The sequence below is a fragment of the Salarias fasciatus genome, chromosome 8, assembly GCF_902148845.1.
Source record: "Salarias fasciatus chromosome 8, fSalaFa1.1, whole genome shotgun sequence".
NCBI lineage: Eukaryota > Metazoa > Chordata > Actinopteri > Blenniiformes > Blenniidae > Salarias > Salarias fasciatus.
The window spans coordinates 17,044,081-17,067,751 of NC_043752.1; the positions used below are offsets into that span (position 1 = coordinate 17,044,081).

The following is a 23,671-nucleotide window of genomic DNA, read 5'->3' on the forward strand; positions in this document are numbered from 1 at the left end:
GCAGGTGGGCCTGCTAGCAGCCTCAGATCCAATCCGTCCACTCAAATGCAATGTCAAAAAATAAATAAATAAATAAAAAAATCCCTGAAAACTTCAAAGAGAAAAAGACTGGCCCGTTCCTCCAGCGTGAAACCACAGCAGCCTCCTCATGAGCAACGGGTGAGTGTGCATGAAAAGCCGGTGCAGCCTCCCTGTGAGTGTGTCAAGGAGTTGGTCCTTCGTCTCATCCCTGATTCATCCCTGGGCCGGCCTGCACGCACAGTGTTAATCAGAAAACTGGGACGCGTGCACCCGCGCACCTCAGTTCCTTAATAATTCTTCCTCCAAAAAGGGTATTGTGAGGCCTCATTTTTCTATAAATACACCCATCTGCCTCCTTCCTCCTCCTCCTCTCTTGGTTCGGTGGCTCTCCGAGGGACCGGTCCTGGCCCAGAATCACTCTGCGGCGATGCAAGGAAGCCTGATGAGCACTAATTGGAGCGTCTGCTCGCCTGGAATTCTGCGCGTCCTGGCGTGCATGTGTGTGTGTGTGTGTGTGTGTGTGTGTGTGTGTGTGTGACCGCCCTCCGATATTCAGACCCATTGAGAAGGAGCAGGGGAAATTCAGGACTTCATCCTGCAGGATTAGCAGGATTATCAGCTGAATCTTCAGCTCCCCTCCACCCACTGAGGAACACATGCTCTCCTCCCCTGATCACCCTGACTCACTGCAGGGAAACAATAAATCCAACATAACCGAAGCCCATGGGTGGATGGAGAAATATACAATTCAACAACCTTTTGGCATTAGTGTGAGTGAAAGTTATAATCCAGAAAAGTTTTTTAAGCATAGCTACCAATTTCCGTGTTTAATGTTTGTATTTTACTACTTATTATTAATTTAATTGTTATTACATTTATTTAATCCTGTATCTATTCATATTTTAATCGAGCAAATTAATTAATTTGAATATATTTCACTTTTTTAACACACCATATTTTGTCAAAAGTATTTACGCAGCTCTAAAAATCATCAAATTCAGGTTCCAGTCACTTGCATGGCTACAGGTGCATGAAAATCAAGCAGATCAATGAAAACACAGAAATGAAGCTGAAATGAAGATTCCCTTAGAGAATATTCAAAGAGAATCAGACAATGTAAATATTGTAACACCTCATTAATCCCATCATCTACACTAGAGCAGTTCAAAAGATCTCAGAATTGGTCAGAGCTAAGAAGGGAAGCCTGCAGGAGGGTCTGCTGGGCTGTAAACTGTCATTAGTGGCAAAGCGCACAATGAGCAACAGGCAGTCGGCTTGGAGTTGAATAATTAAACACAAGTGGTTTACATCTGAAAACACACACGGTTCACTTCAGTAAAGTCTCCCCTCTTATTCTACAGCCAGGACAGTTAATTAGAGAGCAACGATATGATAAACCACAAACTGTCATTTCACTTGTTTGAGAGTCTGAGGAAACTTTCTTCATGAGGGGAAACTAAACTGCAAAATGCACGATCGTGATCCAACACCTGCTTAGTATATTAGAAAAAACATATACATAAATTAAGTAATAGAAAGCACAAAAAGTACCTTGTTAACCAGCATCCATAGATGAGCGGACAACTCCTGAGCAATGCTCTCCTCTCCAGCAACGTGAGCTGTAACATGAGTGTGGCTGGACACGTCTGCAACTGGATCCATCGGGTGTCCTGTGATGCCTCCCCGCACCATGAGGGGCTCTGGATGGAGGAAGACGCACAGAAAAGACAGACTTCATGTTTATATCAGTAATATTCAGCAAGCTGGAAATGATGCTGTTTTTCCTAAATGTTTCAGGCAGGGGTGTCAAACACATCAGAGGCCACATGCAGCCCAACTCCATCTTCAGTGAGTAAATTAGTGCCATGATTAATCCTTCTGCAGCAAAATACAGTGAAATGTTGAAAAAACAAATCTGTTGCATGCATGATACATGGTTTTATAAACTAAGCTGTCACTGCAGCACCACACACACCTTTTGTTTAGATTAATCCTTACTTTTAAATTTTTACAATTGTTATTTTTGTTTCTCGACAGGCCTGACTGGAGTCTTTTGAAGGCCAGTCATGGCCCATGGGCCTTATATTTGACACCCCTGACTATTGTCCCAGTGGATGTTTAACTTCAAAAAAGAACAGAAAAAAGAAATGACACCAAATTTGAGGCACATTTTTGTCTGGAACAAGGTAGATAAGACCAACACCAAAAAAAAAAACAAAAAAAAAAACACAATGCATGCTTTACTATTTCTTAATAACGATAATAATAATAATTAATGCTACACATGTCAAAACAAAGATGCAAAATTACAAAATACATATCCAGAGGTTAAAAATATATATTTATATTATTTAAAAACAAAAACAATATATGTATATATATATATATATATATATATATATATATATATATATATATATATATATATATATATATACACACACACGCATATATATATATATATATATATATATATATATATATATATATATATATATATACATATATATATATATATATATACATATATATATATATATATATATATATATATATATATATATATATGTATAGACTCAAACTGAACTATTCTCTTGAAGATGCAAAAATCACTCAATTTCATGATTAAATCGATGTGAAGTGACACAACTGATGGATAAAAGTTTACATTTCGGTTATAAACTGCCTAAAGTGTGCATGAATACCGAGATAAAAACTTACACTACTTCAGCTGAGCAGCATCTTATTAAGTAGAACAACTCTTCATGTTTGCCTCTGGCAGCGTCCCAGCAGCTGTTAGCTCGGATGCTACGGAAGTAGCTTTGTTTACAGTCGCGGGACGTGAGCATGGACTAAAGGTAGCAGCAGAGACGGCAAAACTGGCAATGCGGAGAAGAGATGAAACCTGGCAGCAGCTATACGTGACCTCGATTAGAGGGTAAGGGTTAAATTATCCATTAATACCTCTGGAACGTAAGGAAACGTGGTTAGCAACTTTGCTAGCACTCCTTAGTTAGCATGCTAGTACAGCTTTGCTCGTCTGAGACGTTCTAGATCATTTTACTTTTATTTTTAAAGTCTCGGTCATCTTCTGGTGATAATACTGAATAGGCTGTGCAGAAAGAAAGTTGTTTTGAGTGACTTTGAATGGGCACCTGTTTTGTGTGTGTGTGTGTGTGTGTGTGTGTGTGTGTGTGTGTGTGTGTGTGTGTGTGTGTGTGTGTGTCCAGATGGATTTCCTCACTCTGTTCGCTGTCTACGTCCTGACAGTGCTGACATGTATAATCCTGATCTGTAAGTACTCAGGCCAGCAGCAGACCCCCTTTAATACTCTATTCAACGGTGTGGCGAAGGTAAGACCAAGCAGGGGTTCTTCCTGCATCCCTCCACTGTGTGGCGCTGGAGACTAATTTATCACACTGATCTCAATTCTCCATAAAACTTCCTCCTCAGGTATTTGCACCTTATACCCCCAAATGGCTCCAAAAGCTTTCACACTGGACTTTACACACACTGTTTCATCAAAGGTTAGTATGGAGGACTCATCTCTGCCCCCTGAGTGTCTGATCATGTGTTCATATGTGTTGTTTAATGTCTGATTGTTTCAGGAGCAACATGTTCATCTACCTGCACACCCTGCTGGAGGGAGCCGTGTACGCAGAGTTCACCTACGAGGTGTTCGGCTTCTGCAGGGAGATGGACACCACTCTGACCAGCCTGTCTGTGCCTTACATCCTGCTGGCGGTCAAGACCTTCTTCTTCTACCGCTGCATCAAGGGAGATCCAGGTTCAGTCCAGCGTTTGGTTATTTCCTGGCTAAATAGATCTTCAAGATCCCTGAACGGGGGGATATTCAGCTAACAGGACAGGCTGATTCCCATGTGACAGGCACGGTGACGCGGAGCAACATTGCTGGCCAGCTGCACGTTTATCCGTACGACCGCAGGCTGTTCCACCCTGGAGTCTCCTGTCCAACCTGCCAGCTGCTGAAGCCGGCCCGCTCCAAGCACTGCCGTGAGTGTTGTACTGTATACATCACATCACCTTTTTATTGTCTTAAAGATAGGTGTATGTGCATTTAATTCATCTATGTAATAATTATTACACCAGAAATGTATTTTCTGTTTAAATTTGTGGCGAACTTTGCTTTGTTCTCCAGGCGTCTGCAACAGGTGCGTGCTGCGTTTCGACCACCACTGCGTCTGGGTCAACAACTGCATCGGCGCCCAGAACACGCGTTACTTCCTGCTGTACCTGTCGAGCGTGTGTGCCATGGCAGGAAGCGTGGCTCTGCTGACAGGAGACATGCTGCTCCATGCTGTGCTGCGCTCGGGGATATTAAGAGCCACTTATATCGATGAGAATGGGGACCGCCAGCTTGCCGGGCCGCTCTTTGTTGCACAGGTGAAGCTGTTTTCTGTTCAGTTTTGCCATTTTTGTTGAATTAATAATGTGTAAGAAAGTGGAATGATTGCCATTTCTCTTCCGTTTTGCCTCCAGCATCTGTTTCTGACTTTCCCCCGGATCGTCTTCATGCTGGGCTTCCTCGTCTTCATCTTCTTCCTCTTGGCGGGCTACTCTCTGTTCCACTTCTACCTGGCGCTCGTCAACCAGACCTCCAACGAGTGGTACAAAAGTCGGGGTTACGTCTGCCAGCACTGCCGTCCGACTCCCGCCCCCGACGGCGCGTGCAGCCCGGCGCCAGACCACTCCAGACGCTACTTCTACAGCCGAGGGATCCTCCCAAACCTGCGGGAGATCTTCTCGCCTCCACGTCCAGTCCAGAAAAAAGACAACTGAAATAAAAAGCTGCTGCCTTCTGTATCACCGAGCTGCATTTACATTCCCAGACTGACTGTCCACAGCTACGGCAGGGAAAATAAAGGATTTTGTTTTGGAGTTCTGGGTTTTATCTTTTTTTTTTTTTTTTTTTTTCGAATGGAAAAGCAGCAACATTTACAGTTCCCTCCAGAAAAAAACACTGAGTGTGTTAAATTATTATCCTTTACACTGGTTTCTTCATTTACATGTATGCATTGTGCCTTTTCCGTTTCATTGAAAATCGTCCTTTTGTGCAGGAAATGTGCTTGCTGATTAGCTGACAGGCAGAAAAGGCTATTAGAGTTCATCAGTGTGTGACTGGTGAAAAGGAAATTGCAGTTTCCCTCACAGTCACCCCTGAAGCGTCAGCCTGGGAGTTCCTCTTATTTCCCTCTAACTTAAAAAGTCAGAGATCTAGATCTAAAAAAGCTAATGACTATTCTTTAAAACTGTTCATTTAACCTTTACATATTTAAACCTGTTTTGAAACGTCAACTGCAATAAAGGGGACAGAGGGCCTCTCTGTGAGGAGTTTGCATGTTCTACATGAGCAGGTTTCCTTTCACAGTCCAAACACGTGCAGCTGTAAATTGCCTGAATGTGAGCTTGACTGTCTGTCATGCGTTCGTCCCGTGAAGGTCTGGTGACCCGTCCAGGGTGTAGTCTTGCCTTTCACCCACTGTCTGCTGGGAACAGTTTGAGATCTTTCAACACTTCTGTTAAAAGGGTCAAAGGTGGATGGATGGAGTCTAAAACATTTATTAAGAATAAATCATAATAAAAAAGAATAGATCATATATTTATTTTTAGATCATTTGTCATACATGGGAATGCAGTAATTTTTCATAACAAATACTCTGCACTAAAACAAAGAAAAAATTCATAATTTAATTTAAAATTTATCACCGGCATCCCTGGTTAAATGTGCTATCCAAAAGAAAAAAAAAACATCATTTGGTTCCACGAAGTTTTCAGAGTATTTGAACTTTTTGTTAAATAAAAATAAAACAGTTTTTCAGGAAGGGTCCCGCAGACCAGTCTCCAAGCCGCGTGCAGGGTCACTCAGACCGTCTCGCGCGCTGCGGTCCCTTTAAGCCGATGCGGAAGTAGCTGCAGACTTTATCAGTCGGGGGAAGGTCAGCGCCGCTCTCCACTGAATCGGACCGGCTCTCCGCGCCGGTTGTTCGCCGTCTCCGGAGCTCACGCCCCGGGTCCCCGCTGTCAGTGGAGCTCCGAGCCTCGTTTCCGGCTCCATGTCCGGCTCCAAGTGCAGGCGGCTGAGCGGGGCGCTGGTCCGGCCGCTGCTGGACTCCGTGGACTGCGTCCTGTTCGACTGCGACGGGGTGATCTGGAGGGGGGACCAGGCCATCCCGGGGGCCCCGCAGGTCATCAACCTGCTCAAGGAGAGCGGCAAGAAGGTCTTCTTCGTCACCAACAACAGCACCAAGACCAGGAAGATGTACGCGGACAAGCTGGCGACGCTGGGCTTCCACGCCTCGGAGGAGGAGGTGTTCGGGACCGCCTACTGCTCCGCCATGTACCTGAAGACGGTGTGCCGGCTGGACGGCAAGGTGTACCTGATCGGCAGCCCCGCCATGAGGCAGGAGCTGGAGGCGGTGGGCATCCAGCAGACCGGGGTGGGGCCCGACCCGGTCTCCGGGAAGCAGAGCGACTGGGCCAACGTGGCCCTGGACCCGGAGGTGAAGGCGGTGCTGGTGGGCTTCGACGAGCACTTCAGCTACATGAAGCTGAACCGGGCCCTGCAGTACCTGAGCCAGCAGGGCTGCCTGTTCGTGGGCACCAACAGGGACAGCCGACTGCCTCTGGAGGGGGGCAAGGCCGTGCCAGGTAGAGTCCCAGATGATTCCACAGGACCCATCATGCTCATTTAGTTTTTTATCAATCTTCTACCACTTTATCTTTATTTTATTGACACTACTCACTACTCAGGACTGTACAAAAGTGTCAAGGGTTTATCACTGAGCTGATTTCCACATATTACAAAAGACTGAATGAAGAGTGATACAGTGTCGCCTCAGCCTCTGTTCTCCACCCCCCCTCAGGTACCGGCTGCCTGCTGCAGGCCGTGGAGACGGCGGCGCAGTGCCAGGCCCAGACGGTGGGCAAACCCAACCGCTTCATGTACGACTGCGTGGCCTCCCAGTTCGGCCTGAGCCGGGACCGCTGCCTGATGGTCGGGGATCGTCTGGACACCGACATCATGCTGGGCTCCAACTGCGGCCTGAAGACCCTCCTCACCCTGACGGGGGTCAGCACCGTGGCAGACGCCGAAGCCCACCAGCAGAGCGGCTGTGCAGAGAGGCAGGGCATGGTCCCGGATTACTACGTGGAGAGCATCGCTGACCTCCTTCCTGCCCTGCAAGGATGAACCGTCCACAGGCATTCGTCTCAGCAGGGTCCACTGTCTTTTAAGAGGAATATTTTTAATGTAATTAAAAATGTCTTTATAATAAAGATGCCGTGTCGCAGATGAGACAAGAGGCTCATGTCATTTCGTAGTTTCTTTGGACATGATCAGGATCAATAACACCAGTATTGCTTCAGTGTATTTGAGTCACAAAAGAACTGAGTGTTGACTGATTTTGTGACGACATGAGTTTACTTTACAGTCACCTCTTGAGCATTTATAAAGTGTCAGTACGGTGATATGTGTTTTCATATCCAGACGGGTTTTTGGGGGTAAAAAAGCTCTGAATTGTACCAGGAATCTGTTCTCATTTGTATGCATTTATATCTGCACTGAAACCACAGGGATGGTGCTCTGACCCCTGCTAGGAATGTTTCTTGTTAAATGTTCCCCGACAGAACAAACGTAACGTTCCACACATCGCTCTGATTTGTGTTTCTGACGACCAGATTCAATAAAAGCCACTGTCAAATCCAGAATGGAGCAGCGTTTTCACTCTGTCCATCACAACTCTCTGCAACAACGCATGAAACTTTTATGAATGATTTGGTTCTGAAGTGGCCTGAAAAATTCTCTCAAAGATCTCCTGTTGGTGCCTTTAAAGCAGAACTAAGTAACTTTTTTATCTCAATAAATGTTTTTCAGAATCCCCGTGGGGGTAAACAGACCTGGCGTGGTGATTCGCCAACAGAGCGAGGATCACTGACATAACCAAAGTGACCTCAGCTCTTGGCACCAGTGTGTGTTCAGCACTTATTGGGATTCATACCTTCTCAGGCTGTGACTCTACTGGTGCTTTTCATCTCAAGGGAAAAAAAAAAAAGACATTTTCTGTAGCTTGTGAGAAAGCAGAATATCTCACTGCATTTTGAAATTTGGGTAGTTCTTTTAACTTGGACCAGTCCATCTTTGAAGTACTTGGCAAATGTGTGTGCCACCTGTACGGCCAGTCATCTGCTGAAAAGGTGAACGATGACCTGTCTGTCAGCAAGACTGTCCGGCACTGATTTGTGTAGTTCCCAGCATTGTGTAAATGTTCAGAAAGAAACAAATGATATTGCTACAAGGGATGATATTTCAGACAGTGGTGGGGATGATCAGACACGTTTATGGAACCATAACCAATCCTCTCAATAAAAGCATCAAGCTTATAATGTACTGTGTAGGAAAAAAAAAAGCCAGACTGTATTAAAAACATGCAATGTAAAATGCAAAGCATATACTGTTAAAAGAAGAAAAGAAATCCTGCAACTGAAACACTGTAAATAAAAGCAAATGCTGTTACATTAGTGTGTGTGTGTGTGTGTGTGTGTGTGTGTGTGTGTGTGTGTGTGTGTGTGTGTGTGTGTGTGTGTGTGTGTGTGTGTGTGTGTGTGTGTGTGTGCGAGTGTGTCATTGTCTCATTTACTGTAAATGGTTTGCAAAAAGCTGTTGAAGCTGTTGAAGTGTGGGCGGGGAAATGGGGATTCAGGTTTTCTGTTGAAAAAACTAAAGTAATGTTTTTCTCATTTAGGAAAATTCAGGAAAACCTCAAACTTCAACTGTATGGTAAAGATCTAGAAAGAGTCAACTGTGTGCGGTTTCTAGGTATATAGGCGGATATGGCTGCAATGAAAAGGTTGTATGCTGATTAATTAGGCCTGTCATTGATTATGGCTGTGTAGCTTATGGTCTGCAGCAAAATCTGAAGTACAGAAGCTTGATGTGATTCAAAGTACAGCACTGAGGCTCTGTTCTGGAGCATTCAGATCATCTCCAGTGTGCGCTTCAGGTGGAAGTTGGGGGAATGCCATTTGAGCTTCAGCTGACATTGGCGTATTATGTTCACTTAAAAGGACATAAGGATGATCACCCAACTAAGAGTGTACTCTTACCAACACGGGAGAAATTAAGAGAGAGACTTTTGGTATAGGGGTTCTTGCAAAAGCAGTTGAAGCTGGTTTTGCAAATTTAGAGTTTAGTCCGTCGATCGTGTGTCAGCCGCATCCATCATGGTTGTTACCAGCTCCGGATGTTGGCACTTCTTTGCATGACAAAGTTAAAAGTTTTAAGGGAGACAGTGGCCATCTGAAAATGAGATATATAAATTATTACTATGGTTATGTGCAGATTTTTTCTGATGGCTCAAAAGATCCAGACTCAGGGGCTGTTGCTGCGGCATGTGTAATACCAGAGTTTGATATTAAGTTTTCTGCAAGAGTATCTGACTTTGTATCTGTATTTCCATCTGAGCTGGCAGCAATTATTATGACATTACAATGGGTGGAACAGGTTAAACCTCTTAGAGCAATAGTCTGCACAGATTCCTTGTCAGCATTGGAAAACTTTAAATCAGGTAATGTAAGTGAAAGATGTGACCTTATTGGTGAAATACTGGTTCTTCTCCAGTCTATTCAAATTGTAGCGACTCACATCAGATTTGTTTGGGTTTCAGCTCATGTGGGCCTGGATGGGAACGAGCTGGCAGATAGATGTGCAAAGTGGGCTTTAAGAGGAAGCACTGTCTCTGTCCATGGTAAACTGTCTAAATCTGAGGTCAAGTCAATAATTAAAAAACACATGAGGAATTTGTGGCAGGACAGATGGGATGGAGAGTCCAAGGGGAGGGCTTATTTTAATTTGAATCCAAAGGTTGGTTTGGGACGTCGAAGAATAAGGTCGAGGAAAGAAGAAGTAATATTCACAAGACTGAGAAGAGGAGATACCGGTCTGAACAAAACGCTGCAGTTGATGGGGAAACACAACTCTGGAGAATGTGATGAGTGTCATGAAGCAGAAACCATAGAGCACGCTCTGATTAGATGTTGAACCTTTGAAAGAGAGAGAAGAGTTTTTAAAAGCACGTTTGAGGACAGGAATGTGATCTTCAGAGTGAAGGAAATTTTAGACAAGCCATCAGATCATGCAGTTGTTGAGTATTTATTTGAATATCTTAGGAGGACGGGATTAATGAATAGAATCCAGTTATTTTCTTTTTTTCTCTCTCTCTTTTTTCCTGTCGCTTGCATACCGCAAATTTTATTGTTATTGTGAGCCATAACTGTGAGAGTTCATTCACTCATATATCCGGAGGGTGGCGGTAATGCGCTTTTATAGTCCGCGTCTGCCGTACAACAGCTAACGAAGAAGAAGGGCTCGTCTTGGGCGCGAAACAAGCCCGGGCCGCTCTGGTCAGGTGGGGAGGCGACGACCTGGTGTCGATTGACTCTCAGTGCATGGCGTTGATAAAAAGGCTACAAGGTTCAAGATGAACCTTTCAATTCGTCATCGGTACCGCACCTGTTTGGCTCGGCCACGCCTGCCCGCTGCCATTCTGCTGGCCGCCGGAGGCTGGGGCAGCAACAGCGTGCGGCGGCCATCTTGGACAGAGGACCACTGAGGGGCGCCCTGTCATGTCAGGGGAGGTGAGTGATGGACACTGGCTAAAACACTCTTAACTCATTGAAATCTTGACGGATTTACAGATGGTTTGATTTATTACTAACATTACGCTGCTGTGATTCAGACTGAATGTTAAAATCACAACTTTTCTTTTTGAAAAACACTTGTCTAGCGTGTTTAACTATGAAATATTGTGTTTAAATATTGCAAGATCGGTTTTGGCCCTGCCTTTTTAGAAATTTACCATCTGATTTCATCTTCTTTAATTAGATTTTCTCTTTCTCGCTGAAATTCACAATTTTTACATCGGCTGAATATATACATAAAATGACCCCAACATATTACATACTGTATTTTTCACCAGCAGAGGTCAGAGAGATCCAATCCAGTATGAGCTCCTCCCTGAGCGATCAGCTCTGGTTGGAGACTGCGGTAAAGCCATCCCTCTGTGAAAAAAACGAAGTGCCGTGGTGCGCGCTTACGCTAGGCATTAAGGTAACAGCGCAGGCAGGCACATGTCGCTGTACAGCTGGATTTACAAATATAAAAAATCCCTCTGATATCCACAAAGCATTTCACCTCAGGCTGACAGTAGACCTTCCCACGATGTAATTTACCAAACTTCAGAGCAATCTGATGTTGCATTTCAAAGTAAGAGCCCTCCAAAAACATCAATTCTGCGATTTTTTTCTCACTAACTTCAAAAAATCATATAAAAAGATCCCTCTGATATCCACAAACCATTTCACCGCAGGATCACAGTAGACCTTCCCATGATGTCAGTCCACAAATTTCAGAGCAATCTGATGTTGCATTTCAAAGTAAGAGCCCTCCAAAAATAGAACTTCTTGGATTAAAGTTACCCTAAAATAAAAAAATTCATATAAAAAAATCCTTTTGATATCCATAAACAATTTTACCTCAGGCTGACAGTAAGCCATCCCAGGATGTCACTCAGCTAATTCCAGAGTAATCTGATGTGTCATTTCAAAGTAAGAGCCCTCCAAAAACATCAATTCTGCGATTTTTTTCTCACTAACTTCAAAAAATCACATAAAAAGATCCCTCTGATATCCACAAACCATTTCACCGCAGGATCACAGTAGACCTTCCCATGATGTCAGTCCACAAATTTCAGAGCAATCTGATGTTGCATTTCAAAGTAAGAGCCCTCCAAAAATAGAACTTCTTGGATTAAATTTACCCTAAAATAAAAAAATTCATATAAAAAAATTCTTTTGATATCCACAAACAATTTCACCTTAGGCTGACTGTAGGCCACCCCAGGATGTCACTCACCTAATTCCAGAGTAATCTGGTGTGGCATTTCAAAATAAGAGCCCTCCAAAAATATCATACCTGGGATTAAATTTACCCTAAATTAAAAAAATTTATATAAAAAAATTCTTTTGATATCCATAAACAATTTTACCTCAGGCTGACAGTAAGCCATCCCAGGATGTCACTCAGCTAATTCCAGAGTAATCTGATGTGGCATTTCAAAATAAGAGCCCTCCAAAAACATCATACCTGGGATTAAATTTACCCTCATTTAAAAAAATCACATAAAAAAAAACTCCCTCTGATATCCACAAACCATTTCACCTCAGGATGACAGTAGACCATCCCATGATTTCACTTACCAAACTTCAGAGCAATCTGATGTGTCATTTCAAAGTAAGAGCCCTCCAAAAACATCAATTCTGCGATTTTTTCTCACTAACTTCAAAAAATCATATAAAAAAATTCCTCTGATATCCACAAACAATTTCACATCACGCTGACAGTAGACCATCTCAGGATGTCACTCAACAAATTTCAGAGCAATCTGATGTGGAATTTCAAAATAAGAGCCCTCCAAAAATAGAACATCTTGGATTAAATTTACCCTAAATTAAAAAATTCATATAAAAAAATCCTTTTGATATCCACAAACCATTTCAACTCAGGATGACAGTAGACCTTCCCAGCATGTCACCCACCTAATATCAGAGTAATCTGATGTGGCATTTCAAAATAAGAGGCCTTCTAAAATAGCTATTCCGGGATTATACTTACCCTCATTTGAAAAATTATGAAAAAAAATCCCTGTGATATCCACAAACCATTTCACTTTCAGTTGATGGTAGGCCAGCCCAGGATGTCACTCACAAATTTTCAGAACAGTCTGATGTGACATTTAAATTAAATGTGTTGTCAACACAGCTTTTATTTTTAACATGTGTCAAACACAAAACTGATTTTACAGTACAGGACCACATCCTTTGGAGGTCCTTCAGGCACGTCAAGCAGCAATTACACATAAGCTGGAGAGACAGGATGGATGGATGGAGTACCACCACAAAATCTTTTGTACTGCAGCTAACGCCGAGTGTATTTTCTTTCTTTTGCCATACAGATCTAATGGGACACCTGTGACAGATGGTTCCGCTACAATTTTTATGATTACTTTTGTAATCGGTTTTGTGTTTGACACATGTTAAAAAATTGAAGTTGTGTTGACAACACATGAAAAGTTGTGTTATTTATGGGGCTCTTATTTTGAAGTGCCACATCAGACTGTTCTGAAAATTTGTGAGTGACATCCTGGGCTGGCCTACCATCAACTGAAAGTGAAATGGTTTGTGGATATCACAGGGATTTTTTTTCATAATTTTTCAAATGAGGGTAAGTATAATCCCGGAATAGCTATTTTAGAAGGCCTCTTATTTTGAAATGCCACATCAGATTACTCTGATATTAGGTGGGTGACATGCTGGGAAGGTCTACTCTCAGCCTGAAGTGAAATGGTTTGTGGATATCAGAGGAATTTTTTTTTTTTTTTTTTTTAATTTAGGGTAAATATAATTCAAGGAATTCTATTTTTGGAGGGCTCTTATTTTGAAATACTACATGGGATTGCTCTGAGATTAGCTGAGTGACATCCTGGGGTGGCCTACTGTCAGCCTGAGGTGAAATGGTTTGTGGATATCAGAGGGATTTTTTTATATGAAATTTTTAACTTAAGGTAAATTTAATCCCAGGTATGACATTTTTGGAGGGCTCTTATTTTGAAATGCCACATCAGATTGTTTTGAAAATAGGTGAGTGACCTCCTGGGATGGTCTGCTGTCAGCCTGAGGTGAAATGGTTTGTGGATATCAAAAGGATTTTTTTATATGAATTTTTTAATTTAGGGTAAATTTAATCCCAGATATGACACTTTTGGAGGGCTCTTATTTTGAAATTCCACATCAGATTACTCTGATATTAGGTGAGTGACCTCCAGGGATGGTCTGCTGTCAGCCTGAGGTGAAAAGGTTTGTGGATATCAGAGGAATTTTTTTAGATGATTTTTTACATTCAGGATAAGTATAATCCCAGATATGACATTTTTGGAGGGCTCTTATTTTGAAATGCCACATCAGATTGTTTTGAAAATAGGTGAGTGACCTCCTGGGATGGTCTACTGTCAGCTTGAGGTGAAATTGTTTGTGGATATCAGAGGAATTTTTTTAGATGATTTTTTACATTCAGGATAAGTATAATCCCAGATATGACATTTTTGGAGGGCTCTTATTTTGAAATACTACATGGGATTGCTCTGATATTAGCTGAGTGACATCCTGGGGTGGCCTACTGTCAGCCTGAGGTGAAATGGTTTGTGGATATCAGAAGGATTTTTTTATATGAATTTTTTAACTTATGGTAAATTTAATCCCAGGTATGACATTTTTGGAGGGCTCTTATTTTGAAATGCCACATCAGATTGTTTTGAAAATAGGTGAGTGACCTCCTGGGATGGTCTACTGTCAGCTTGACATGAAATTGTTTGTGGATATCAAAAGGATTTTTTTATATGATTTTTTAAATTCAGGATAAGTATAATCCCAGATATGACATTTTTGGAGGGCTCTTATTTTGAAATGCCACATCAGATTGCTCTGAAATTTGTTGAGTGACATCCTGGGATGGTCTACTGTCAGCGTGATGTGAAATGGTTTGTGGATATCAGAGGAACCTTTTTATATGATTTTTTTAAATTGTAAATTTAATCCCAGAAATGACATTTTTGGAGGGCTCTTTTTTTAAATGCCACATCAGATTACTCTGACATTGGCTGAGTGCCCTCCTGGGATGGTCTACTGTCAGCCTGAGGTGAAATGGCTTGTGGATATCAGAGGATTTTTTTTGTCCCTTATACAGTGATATGAGCTTGTCTGCGCTGTTACCATAATGCCTAGAATAAGTGCGCACCGCAGCACTTAGTTTCACAGAGGGATGGCTTTACCGCAGTGGTTGGCTTTACCGCAGTGGTTGGAGGGAGTTTTCTGAGACGCGGTATTTAGAGTGCAGGATGTGGCAGCACCAAGCAGGTTTCCTGACGGTGGAGGGACAGGCACCTTCAGCCTGACACCAGAAACACAAATCTGACTCTCCTCTTTTTCCTCAGATCCTGGTGCCACCATGACCAGGGGAGGAGGGAGAGGAGCGGCCCCTCTCCACAGGATCCGCCTGAAGGAGGTTAGTTACAGTTTAGTTACTACTGACTGCTTCACCTTGGAACACACACACACACACACACATACAGGGACAGACGGAATCAACCTGGACCCTGACACTGTCACTGATGTCTTCTATTTCCATGTCTCATCCACAGGATGGAACAACAATTCCAGTGGTCCTGTGGAGGGAGGCCGCCCTCCGCCCTCTGCAGCTGGGGGCCGCCAGCGTCGTGACACATGTAAAGATGGAGATGAGTGACTTTGGCCCCCAGCTGCAGTCCACCAGTCACACCAGCTTCCAGGTACTTCTGTCCTCAGTCTTTCTGACTGTGTCTGCTTTTCCGTTCTGAGTTGAGACTGACTTCTGCTGTTTGTCTCACAGGAAATCGAGGGACAGAGGACCACCATCACGGTGGTGGGGGCCGCCCTCCAAGAGGATGAGGAGGGCATTGTGGAGCTCCTCACAGAGGATGGCGAGGTCCGACGGAGGGTTAGCGACGAAGGCCCAGCAGCGTCTCCACTTCCTGAGAGTCCTCAGGAGAAACAACCTTCACAGCCTGCAATCATGGAGGCCTTCATTAAGTTCGCCTATACAGGCTCTGCTGCTGTGACCGCGCACAGTGTGGAGGACCTCATGATCAAGAATGACGAGTACAACTTAGCCGACATCGTACAGGGCTGCAGCCACTTCTTGGAGGAGCGTCTTGGCCCAGAGAACTGCGTCAAGATCTGACATTTTTCAAAAAACCTGCTATTGCGCCGAACTCTACCACGACACCTACTTCTACATCCTGGATCACTTCGAGGACGTCGTTTCCACTGAGCAGTTCCAGCAGCTCACGACTGTGGAACTTGGTGATCTTACTGTCAGAGAAAACCCGAATGCGAGGACAGAGGCCACGGTGTATGAGGGCCTCATCAGGTGGATCCGAGGCATGCTGAGGCAACGAAATTCACAGAGTACTTCAGCCAATGCACAGGACCCTTTTCTTTTTGCGGGTGGGGGGCCGTCTCCGTCCTCACACGGACAGTCTGCCGCTTTGTCCACTAGTCCAGGACGAGGAGGACAAACCTGAATATAACCCTGGTGCTTCTTGTCCCATTTAGTACAGACCACCCTCCGCAAGGGCTGTCAAAAGACTAATTTTTTTTAAACTGTGGGGAACTGAGGTTATGGTAGCAATACACTCAAAATTGAAAATGACTGTTCTTTGTTACAGGCAATTACAAATTTTCCATGTAACTTAATGGAATTTTAAACTTCCAATTGAAAATGCCATTAATCACGACTGTCTTGACAGAGCTTGTGGAGGGTGGTCCTGTGGTTCATTCTGACAGCCTTAGTCGTATTGCATCGGAAACAATAAAAAGAAAGCATCTTGAATGAAACAGGTGTGTAACGGGTTGCTTTTCTCAACTTTCCAGTCTGAATTTGAGTACAATATCAGAAGGAACTTTTGTTGTAGCTACAGAAACCTCTGGTTTTCTCACTTCTGGACATGAAGATGTGGTCATTATGCTGCAAAAAGTAATACATTTCAATACACACATGTAGCTGCAGAGGACATCAGCCCTGCTCAGTAATGCCGGAGCACGAACCGATCACCCCAGTTATTATTATTATAAAGATGATTCCTTATTTATTTCGCTGCACTTGCTCTATAAAAGTAACATTTACTGACCAGCAGAATGGTTTTTCTTCATTTCTTTTCGTGCTTTTGAATGCCAAGATGTTGCCCTTTGGAATTACCTTATGATTGTTTCATGCTTTTTATCTCAGTTTGTTCTACAGAATAAAATGTCTGAGTGAGTGCTCGTCCAAGACTAGTAATTCCTTACTTTTTGCTCGGGTTTGTATCTACCTGGACCTCAGGTACAGTCTGCTGCCATTTTCTCTCTTTCTTTACTGCCAAGGCGAGTCTTGTGCTTGAAGTCACCTTGGCCTGTCGTCGTCGTCTCAGTGCAGCAGCAGTCAGAGCTGCTATCACCGCTCGCCTGATGAGAGAGAGACTCTCGGCTGCACCTGCCTCGCCTCTTTGTCCTTTGTTTGGATGTGTGGACGGCAGCCAGCTCCTCTCGTGTGAGCGCACGTCTGACTGAAGGCGGGGTGAGATGGATCATGTTGAAGAGTCGTATTAAGTCATATTAGTCAGAGCAGACAAGAGAAAAAGAGGAAATTGCAGGAAGACGGCAATTGAAAACTGGAGTTTGGCAAGATTTAGAGTTCTGTGTGAAGTGTGAGACCTTTGTAGGGAGGGGAGGTGGTGAGGCTGAGGAGGAGGAGGAGGAGGAGGAGGAGGAAGGAGGGGGTGGGGGGGTCCAAGGACTCCTGGGACAAAGAGAAGCTGCTTCGGTGCACCAGGTCTCAGTCAGTGCTGGTCATGCCGGCGGCTGGGAGAGGGGAGCAGACCGAGTGAGGAGCCGTGAAGGGAACAGGATGGTGAGGTGCTGGCAGCGATCGGAGGAAGCACAGAGCGCGGTGAGACGGCTGCTGTGGTTCTGGCTTCAGCCGCTGTTCCAGCCGATGTTACAGGTTTGTGTGAACGCCTTTTCAGGATGGGGGTCCTGACGTCCCCCGCTGGTCCCACTACTTCCCACTCAAGGCATTCTGGGTCAGCCTCTCGGCCTTCCTGCTCCTGCTGGTCGTCACCCTCCTCCTGACGCTGCTGCCTCAGCCCCACGCTCAGGTACGAGGCGCGTGCCTCAACCCGTCGTCCATAAACCCGATCTGACCGATGTCTCTCTCCAGCCGTCACACACTGTGAGGATCTCCGCCTCCGATCAGACCGGCGCTCCGATCAACCAGTCGGCCGTCGTGGACCAGCAGAACGACGTGGTGGTGTTCTCCGTGACCTCGTCGGCGAATCGGACGTCCACCGTGCTCTTCGACGTGAAACACGTGCGTCCAGCAGACTCGCACCTTCAAAGTGTCATTGATGTACGTTTAGTGAAATGCGCCGAGTCTTGTGTTGCAGGGTTTGGTTTGTTACAAGCCGGTGCATCAGGACAGCTGCTTCCTGCGGCAGATGGAGCAGTCGGACTACGACAACGTGAACTCCCTCCTGCAACAGGCTGCTCCCCAGGTAACGGACAGGCAGCCTTTCAGCACGTTTCCCTGGACGCTTTCACCTGAGCGCACAAAGAAAAAGAAAGTTGCCCTTTAGGCTTCAAGCATTCATCAGAGTGGCGGCCTCACTAATGTGCAACCTGGCATTTGTGACTGGGTTTATCCCCACAAGCCCCGGCGCCGCTGAGCCAGGACCCGCCGGCTTTCACGGGTTCCGCATGGCTTCCCGGCTGCGGCGCACAAAGAGCTGGAAGAGCAGCGCCGTCTCTCTTTCCCGGCTCCACGGCTGAATTCCTCAGCACACCTGATCCCTCCGGCCCCCGCGGCCGGTCCGGGATCTCTTTACAGGACGCTGCGGCGTCGAGTCTGAGCCCCCGGATCGGCACAATGGCCACTCTGTGTGCGAACCTCTTAGCTTTTAAAACGCCTCTTTTGGATTAAAATGCAGGTTAATGTGTTAGAGGGGCCGATGTGTGTCAGACAGTTGGTCAGTTCCTGAATCTTCAGTCCTCTGAACTGAACCCTCAGCTGTGATGTGTGTGGTCAGTCAATCAGAGAGTAGAAGTGTTCAGTACAATAGTCCTCTTGGTCTTTTACAGCAGGGGAAGCCTGGTTGTTACATTAGCCGCTCAAGCACAATAATACGTTAAGTGGTGCAATTACACACAGTCATTGTGAGGAGGAAGAGCACAAATACGCCGCCGCGTTGACCTCACCTGGAGAAGATTACAGCTTAATAGCAGCTCGAGTTCCAATCTTGGGAAGGAGATAAAACTCTTCCCCTGCTGTGAACGTGAGTGGACTCTGATTCTGCGACGCCGTCCGTCCTCAGCAGAGCCAGATCCAGCTGTCTGGGAAGGACATGCAGAGGCAGACGGAGTTCCTGGGAGTCCTGGCAGCCAGCCAGGTCAACGTGTCGTCGCTGGAGGAGCCTCTGCAGGCCCTGTGTCAGGACAGGCCGGTGCACTGGACCAGGAGGGCCGAGGGTGAGAGGATCGCTGCCGCATGAACACCAAATACCTTTGAATACTGTTTAAAAGTTCTTTGTAAAATCTACAACAGTCAGACATTTACAGCAGAAAAATTCAGATTTTTTTTTTCCCCCCTGAAAGAAATATCTTTGTATATTTCTGAATTTTGGAGATTTGCTCTTCTCATTTACAGTATTCTGACGGCGTTAAGCCAGATGTCGTTTTGAAAAAGGCTGACGTGTCACTGGAGCGGTTCTTATTCGCTGTGCAGCACGGCGGCCTGCAGGGCTGAAACCTAACTCTGATCCGTGGCATGCTGTGACCTTTCCGCTGCGGGAAACGGCTTGATGAAAAAGCCGTGTGCTAAACCACTCGGCTGCACATGCACAGCAGAACGTCCCTTTCAGAGCCTTTACTTTTTTCATTCATTTGAATCTAGATCGGTGAAAGTCGTATTCTGTGTCTTCGTCTCAGGTCCTGGTAAACAGCGGCTGGTCTACTTCTGCATCGACATCTGCTTTCCCAGCAACATCTGCGTGTCCGTGTGTTTCTACTACCTGCCAGAGTGACTCTGATTCTCTGTAACCTGCCAGCGAAAGATCAGGGAAACAAAAGTTGTCTCTTTTTTTTTTTCTTCTTCTTCTTTTCCTGCTCCCTCTACAAGATAAAGACACGAACAAAAGCCAGCTTTGACCGGTTCCTTCGTGCCGTGCAGTCGCCAGCGAAGCGGCCAACCCTCCCGGTCCGTCTCCATCCGACGGAGACGGGCTGTCACGGTTATCGCCAAAGCCCCGTCGTCACTCCCTTCATGTGTAATACCCTCTCTGGTGGCACACGTCAGAGATTACACAGGAACCATCCTCCTGTTTTTTGTACATGTCTTCATTGTATTTCTTTCTGCGGCAGTGTGATGATGTGTAATCACTGTTGTTGAAATGCTCAGATTTTCCCAATAAAAGACACTTACTGTGACGTTTCTTTATCATTCTAAAGCAAACTGAAGGAAAACTGAAGATTTGTGTGTAAATTATTTATTCCCAAACATTTGCTGCTCCACTTGTGATCATTAAGAAAGGTACAATTTCTACGAGGAGCATCAAATTATTCTGCGATAGCACACGAGTGATCACTGTTCAATTTTACAATAACATGGTCCGTTACTCAAATAAATATGGCGTTCTGCATGAACAGAGACTTGGATCAGTTTCTTTAAAGAACTGCGATGCTTTGTAAAGAAAAGATGAACTGAAGGTATTCCGTATGTTGGTCACTCTGAATACTTACAGGAGCTGCTGTCATGTTCAAAATCATCAAACTGTCCCCGCTGCTGCCGACACGTGAGCGCCCCCCGGTGATGGAGCGACCAGAGTTCATGTCCTGTCCCCGTTCACATTCAGTTTTCTGTAACATGTCCTCGTCCTCCTCAGCCGAGCACGCTGTCGTTAAAGGCCAGACACACCACGGCCTTCTGGTGGCCGCTGTACTCCCTCTTGATCTCGCCCGTCTCCACGCACCACAGGCGAGCCAGGTTGTCTGAAGACGCTGGAAGCAGGGAAAAAGGAGGAGTTAAGACATAAATGGGTCATTCCAAACATGACACCGCTGCTTTAGTTAGAAATTACAAAACATTTTGACAGCATCTAAACCGAAACCATCAAAAATCAGCTCTATTCAGGGCCTCAGCATTATTTTGTGCCTGAAGAGGCCACAGTGGCTACTTCTGCTGGAGCCACAAGGAAGGGAAAGCCTCTGCATGTTGGCTCAGTGAGCGACTGTGCAAACACTTTCAATGTGTGGAAATATTTGCGTCAGTGCAGGAAAAGCCTGACAGCCTGTTCCTCATTTCACTCGCGTGTGTCTTTGCAGCAGAAAACAATGAATCCTGCAATCTGACGGCCAATCGCTGATATTATCACACTGAACAGCAGCAACTGTCCAAGAAAACAGATTTGACTCTTCACTGTGACAAAAGCAGAGCAGATTCAATGCTTTTTGATGATGCCTTCACTGTTGTTTTGAACGAAACATTCAGACACTGAGTTTGTTAACAACTTAAATTGTTCATGTTGTTTTCCCAGCTTGGGAATCCATCATGATTTTAACTCATCTGGAAAGCCCCAGACTGTGAGCGTGCTGAAGCTGCCGTACGCACCAGTCACGATGTACTGCGAGTCTCCGGAGAAAGCGCAGTCCCACATCCAGCCTCTGGACGTCTCCCCGGGGTTGTTGCTCTTGATGCTGAGCTCCGTCATGAGGGAGAAGTTGGACGTCCTCCAGATCTTACAGGTCTGGTCGGCGGAGCAAGTGGCCAACAATCTGGAGACAGACGCAAAACATCAGACACACCAATACACCTGTTTGGGAGCACAGCAGCCTCTCGTTTATGGCTGGGCAGAAGGGACTCACGTGGAATCGGGGCTGAACTTGCAGCGGAGGGAGTAGCGTTTGTGTGCGGGGATCTTAGTTTTAGGAATGAGCTGAGTCACTTCATCTCCGAGGCCTCCAGCGAGATTCCACACGTAGCAATTCCCCTGAGCAGGTGAACAATCAAACCACATGAGACGACTGACTTCCCCATGAGACAACAATCAGATAGAGCAGTTTCCTGGACTGACCGAACTGTTGACGGCTGCCATGTAACTGGCATCCGGGTCGATGTGCACCGAGTTGATGGAGACTTCCGGCTCGGGGATGAGCTGCTCGTTGTGGTCGGTCTTGAGGTCCCAGACATGAATCACTCCGCTCTGATCTCCAACAATCAGCTCTGCCTGAAAAGATCCAACACAGACTCAAACCATTTCTCTCACTGACTTTCAAATCTAACACATCCAACCACCACAGTCTCTGTGGATAGGTAAAGTCTCACCTGATTGGGATGAAGACACACACAGTTAATGGGGGCGTTGACTTGGAAAATCCTCTGACACTGAAGATTTCTTGACCTAATGGAGGAAGGAAGATGTAAAGACAGAATGAGTTTGTTGATCATTAATAAAAGACGGCAGAGCGACGCAGCCCGGCAGCACCTCAGGTCCCAGATGCGAGCCATGCAGTCCTCCCCTCCCGTGTACATCCAGCGGCCGTCTTCATGGAAGCCGACCGACGTGATGTTCTTGCTGACGCCGTCGTAGTTGATGACGGGGTTTGGGTTGTTGGAGTTCAGGTCGTACATGCGGATGTGCTGATAACCTTGAAAGCAGAGAGCGGGCGCACCGTGAGACGGCTGCGGCGGTGGAACAGGTGGGGAGAAGTTCTTCACTGACCTGCAGCTGCGATCATGCTCCTGTCAGGCGTGACCTCCAGCGAATTGACTTGCTGCCGACAAACGTTAAGGAAAGCAGGCTGCGGGACTCTTCAGATTTTGATTAACCGTCTGAACATTCATTAAAATGTTGCTTTTTGATCCTTCAGTGAAGTAGAAATCACCAATTCTTGGATTGTTCCAGACTGACAGGGAACATGAGCTGGGATTAGACCGTTAGTTTTACCCTGATGATGTGTTACTGCAATCAAAACCCAATCAATACAAGCACAAAAGATAAAATGTAGTGACGATGGCCATCTAACAAAGGCCAAATAAGATCTATAACCAGATCTGATGATTTTGTTGTTTTATTCTTTTTTTATCGATTTCTAAAATGTTGTAGGGTTCAGAGCTGTTCAGAGAACAGAGGTTTAGTCAAGGCTCAGCAAATGCTTTAAAAAAATGACATCCCTCACATTTTATCCTTAAAGTGTAAGACATGGTTCAAAGCATTTAGACCGTGTAAATATATTCTCTTTATAATGTCTTTTGTCATGTTATTACTTCATACACCTTCTGTTTCGATGCATTTAGACTGGGGATGTCATGATACACACATGCAACTTCCACAAACCTGGAAAAACTCATACCTCATCTTAATGAAAAAATAAACTCTCTCTCTCCCTGGAGGATACAGAGTCCTGGTGCTGGACCGTCCGGGTGCAGATCCCGCTGTGGGCCTGCCAGAAGCGGACCGTGTGATCATATCCAGCCGTGGCCAGGATCACCGGGTCGCTGCCCACCGTCCCCTGGTTCACGTTCATGCTGGACAGCAGGACGTCGGAGGAGAAGCTCGTTTTATTCCCATCAACCAGAGACGCCACCTGACCACAATGTCATTAAAGTTAACCTGCGGGCTAGCAGCGGCGCAGCAGGCTAGCTAGCGGGGAAAACCGCGTAATTCAGCCAGAAAGCAAACCGCGTGTTAAACCTCGCGGCTGGAAAACACACGAAAAACCACAATAAGCACAAATAAATCACACAACTAACGCAAACCTTAATACATTCACCTTACCCGCTGTTGTTGATGTTCACAAATCAGTACGTCTGGGAAATGAGTCCGTCAGCAACGGACACGAACGGTGATGTGTTCCGCCTGGTTCCGCTTCGATTGTTGCCCTCTATCACCACCTACTGGCGCGATTAGTCATTACAGGACACATGGACACTGAACGAGGGTAAATCCGTGTGAAC

General features: G+C 45.3%; 4 protein-coding genes across 5 annotated transcripts; 3 read left to right on the forward strand and 1 right to left on the reverse strand.

Annotated features, from left to right (window-relative positions):
- The first annotated feature begins 2,822 nt into the window (after nt 1–2,822).
- LOC115393177 (probable palmitoyltransferase ZDHHC4) lies at nt 2,823–4,920 on the forward strand. Its single transcript, XM_030098034.1, has 7 exons — nt 2,823–2,959; nt 3,252–3,374; nt 3,475–3,548; nt 3,630–3,808; nt 3,910–4,035; nt 4,181–4,425; nt 4,522–4,920. The coding sequence occupies exons 2-7, from the start codon at nt 3,252–3,254 to the stop codon at nt 4,819–4,821; spliced, it is 1,047 nt and encodes a 348-aa protein (XP_029953894.1). The 5' UTR covers nt 2,823–2,959; the 3' UTR covers nt 4,822–4,920.
- Nucleotides 4,921–5,951: 1,031 nt separating this feature from the next.
- LOC115393849 (glycerol-3-phosphate phosphatase-like) lies at nt 5,952–7,740 on the forward strand. The gene is made up of 2 exons (XM_030098964.1): nt 5,952–6,690; nt 6,906–7,740. The coding sequence occupies exons 1-2, from the start codon at nt 6,096–6,098 to the stop codon at nt 7,229–7,231; spliced, it is 921 nt and encodes a 306-aa protein (XP_029954824.1). The 5' UTR covers nt 5,952–6,095; the 3' UTR covers nt 7,232–7,740.
- Nucleotides 7,741–15,097: 7,357 nt separating this feature from the next.
- LOC115393809 (BRICHOS domain-containing protein 5-like) lies at nt 15,098–19,792 on the forward strand. Its single transcript, XM_030098919.1, has 8 exons — nt 15,098–15,154; nt 15,291–15,437; nt 15,518–15,805; nt 17,691–17,822; nt 17,885–18,034; nt 18,111–18,218; nt 19,035–19,188; nt 19,648–19,792. Exons 1-8 carry the CDS (start codon nt 15,098–15,100, stop codon nt 19,740–19,742), a joined length of 1,131 nt encoding a protein of 376 aa, XP_029954779.1. The 3' UTR covers nt 19,743–19,792.
- Nucleotides 19,793–20,195: 403 nt separating this feature from the next.
- On the reverse strand, nt 20,196–23,552 carry LOC115393178 (target of rapamycin complex subunit lst8). 2 transcript variants are annotated; one of them, XM_030098035.1, is made up of 9 exons: nt 23,493–23,552; nt 23,113–23,301; nt 22,437–22,488; nt 22,200–22,362; nt 22,040–22,115; nt 21,789–21,941; nt 21,580–21,704; nt 21,326–21,489; nt 20,196–20,715 (listed from the first exon to the last, which is right to left on the reverse strand). In XM_030098035.1, the coding sequence occupies exons 2-9, from the start codon at nt 23,239–23,241 to the stop codon at nt 20,597–20,599; spliced, it is 981 nt and encodes a 326-aa protein (XP_029953895.1). In that variant the 5' UTR covers nt 23,242–23,301; nt 23,493–23,552; the 3' UTR covers nt 20,196–20,596. The 2 variants fall into 2 exon arrangements, with proteins under 2 accessions (XP_029953895.1, XP_029953896.1); XM_030098036.1 differs by having other exon boundaries at nt 23,113–23,242; nt 23,493–23,550.
- Between the last annotated feature and the right edge of the window lie 119 nt (nt 23,553–23,671).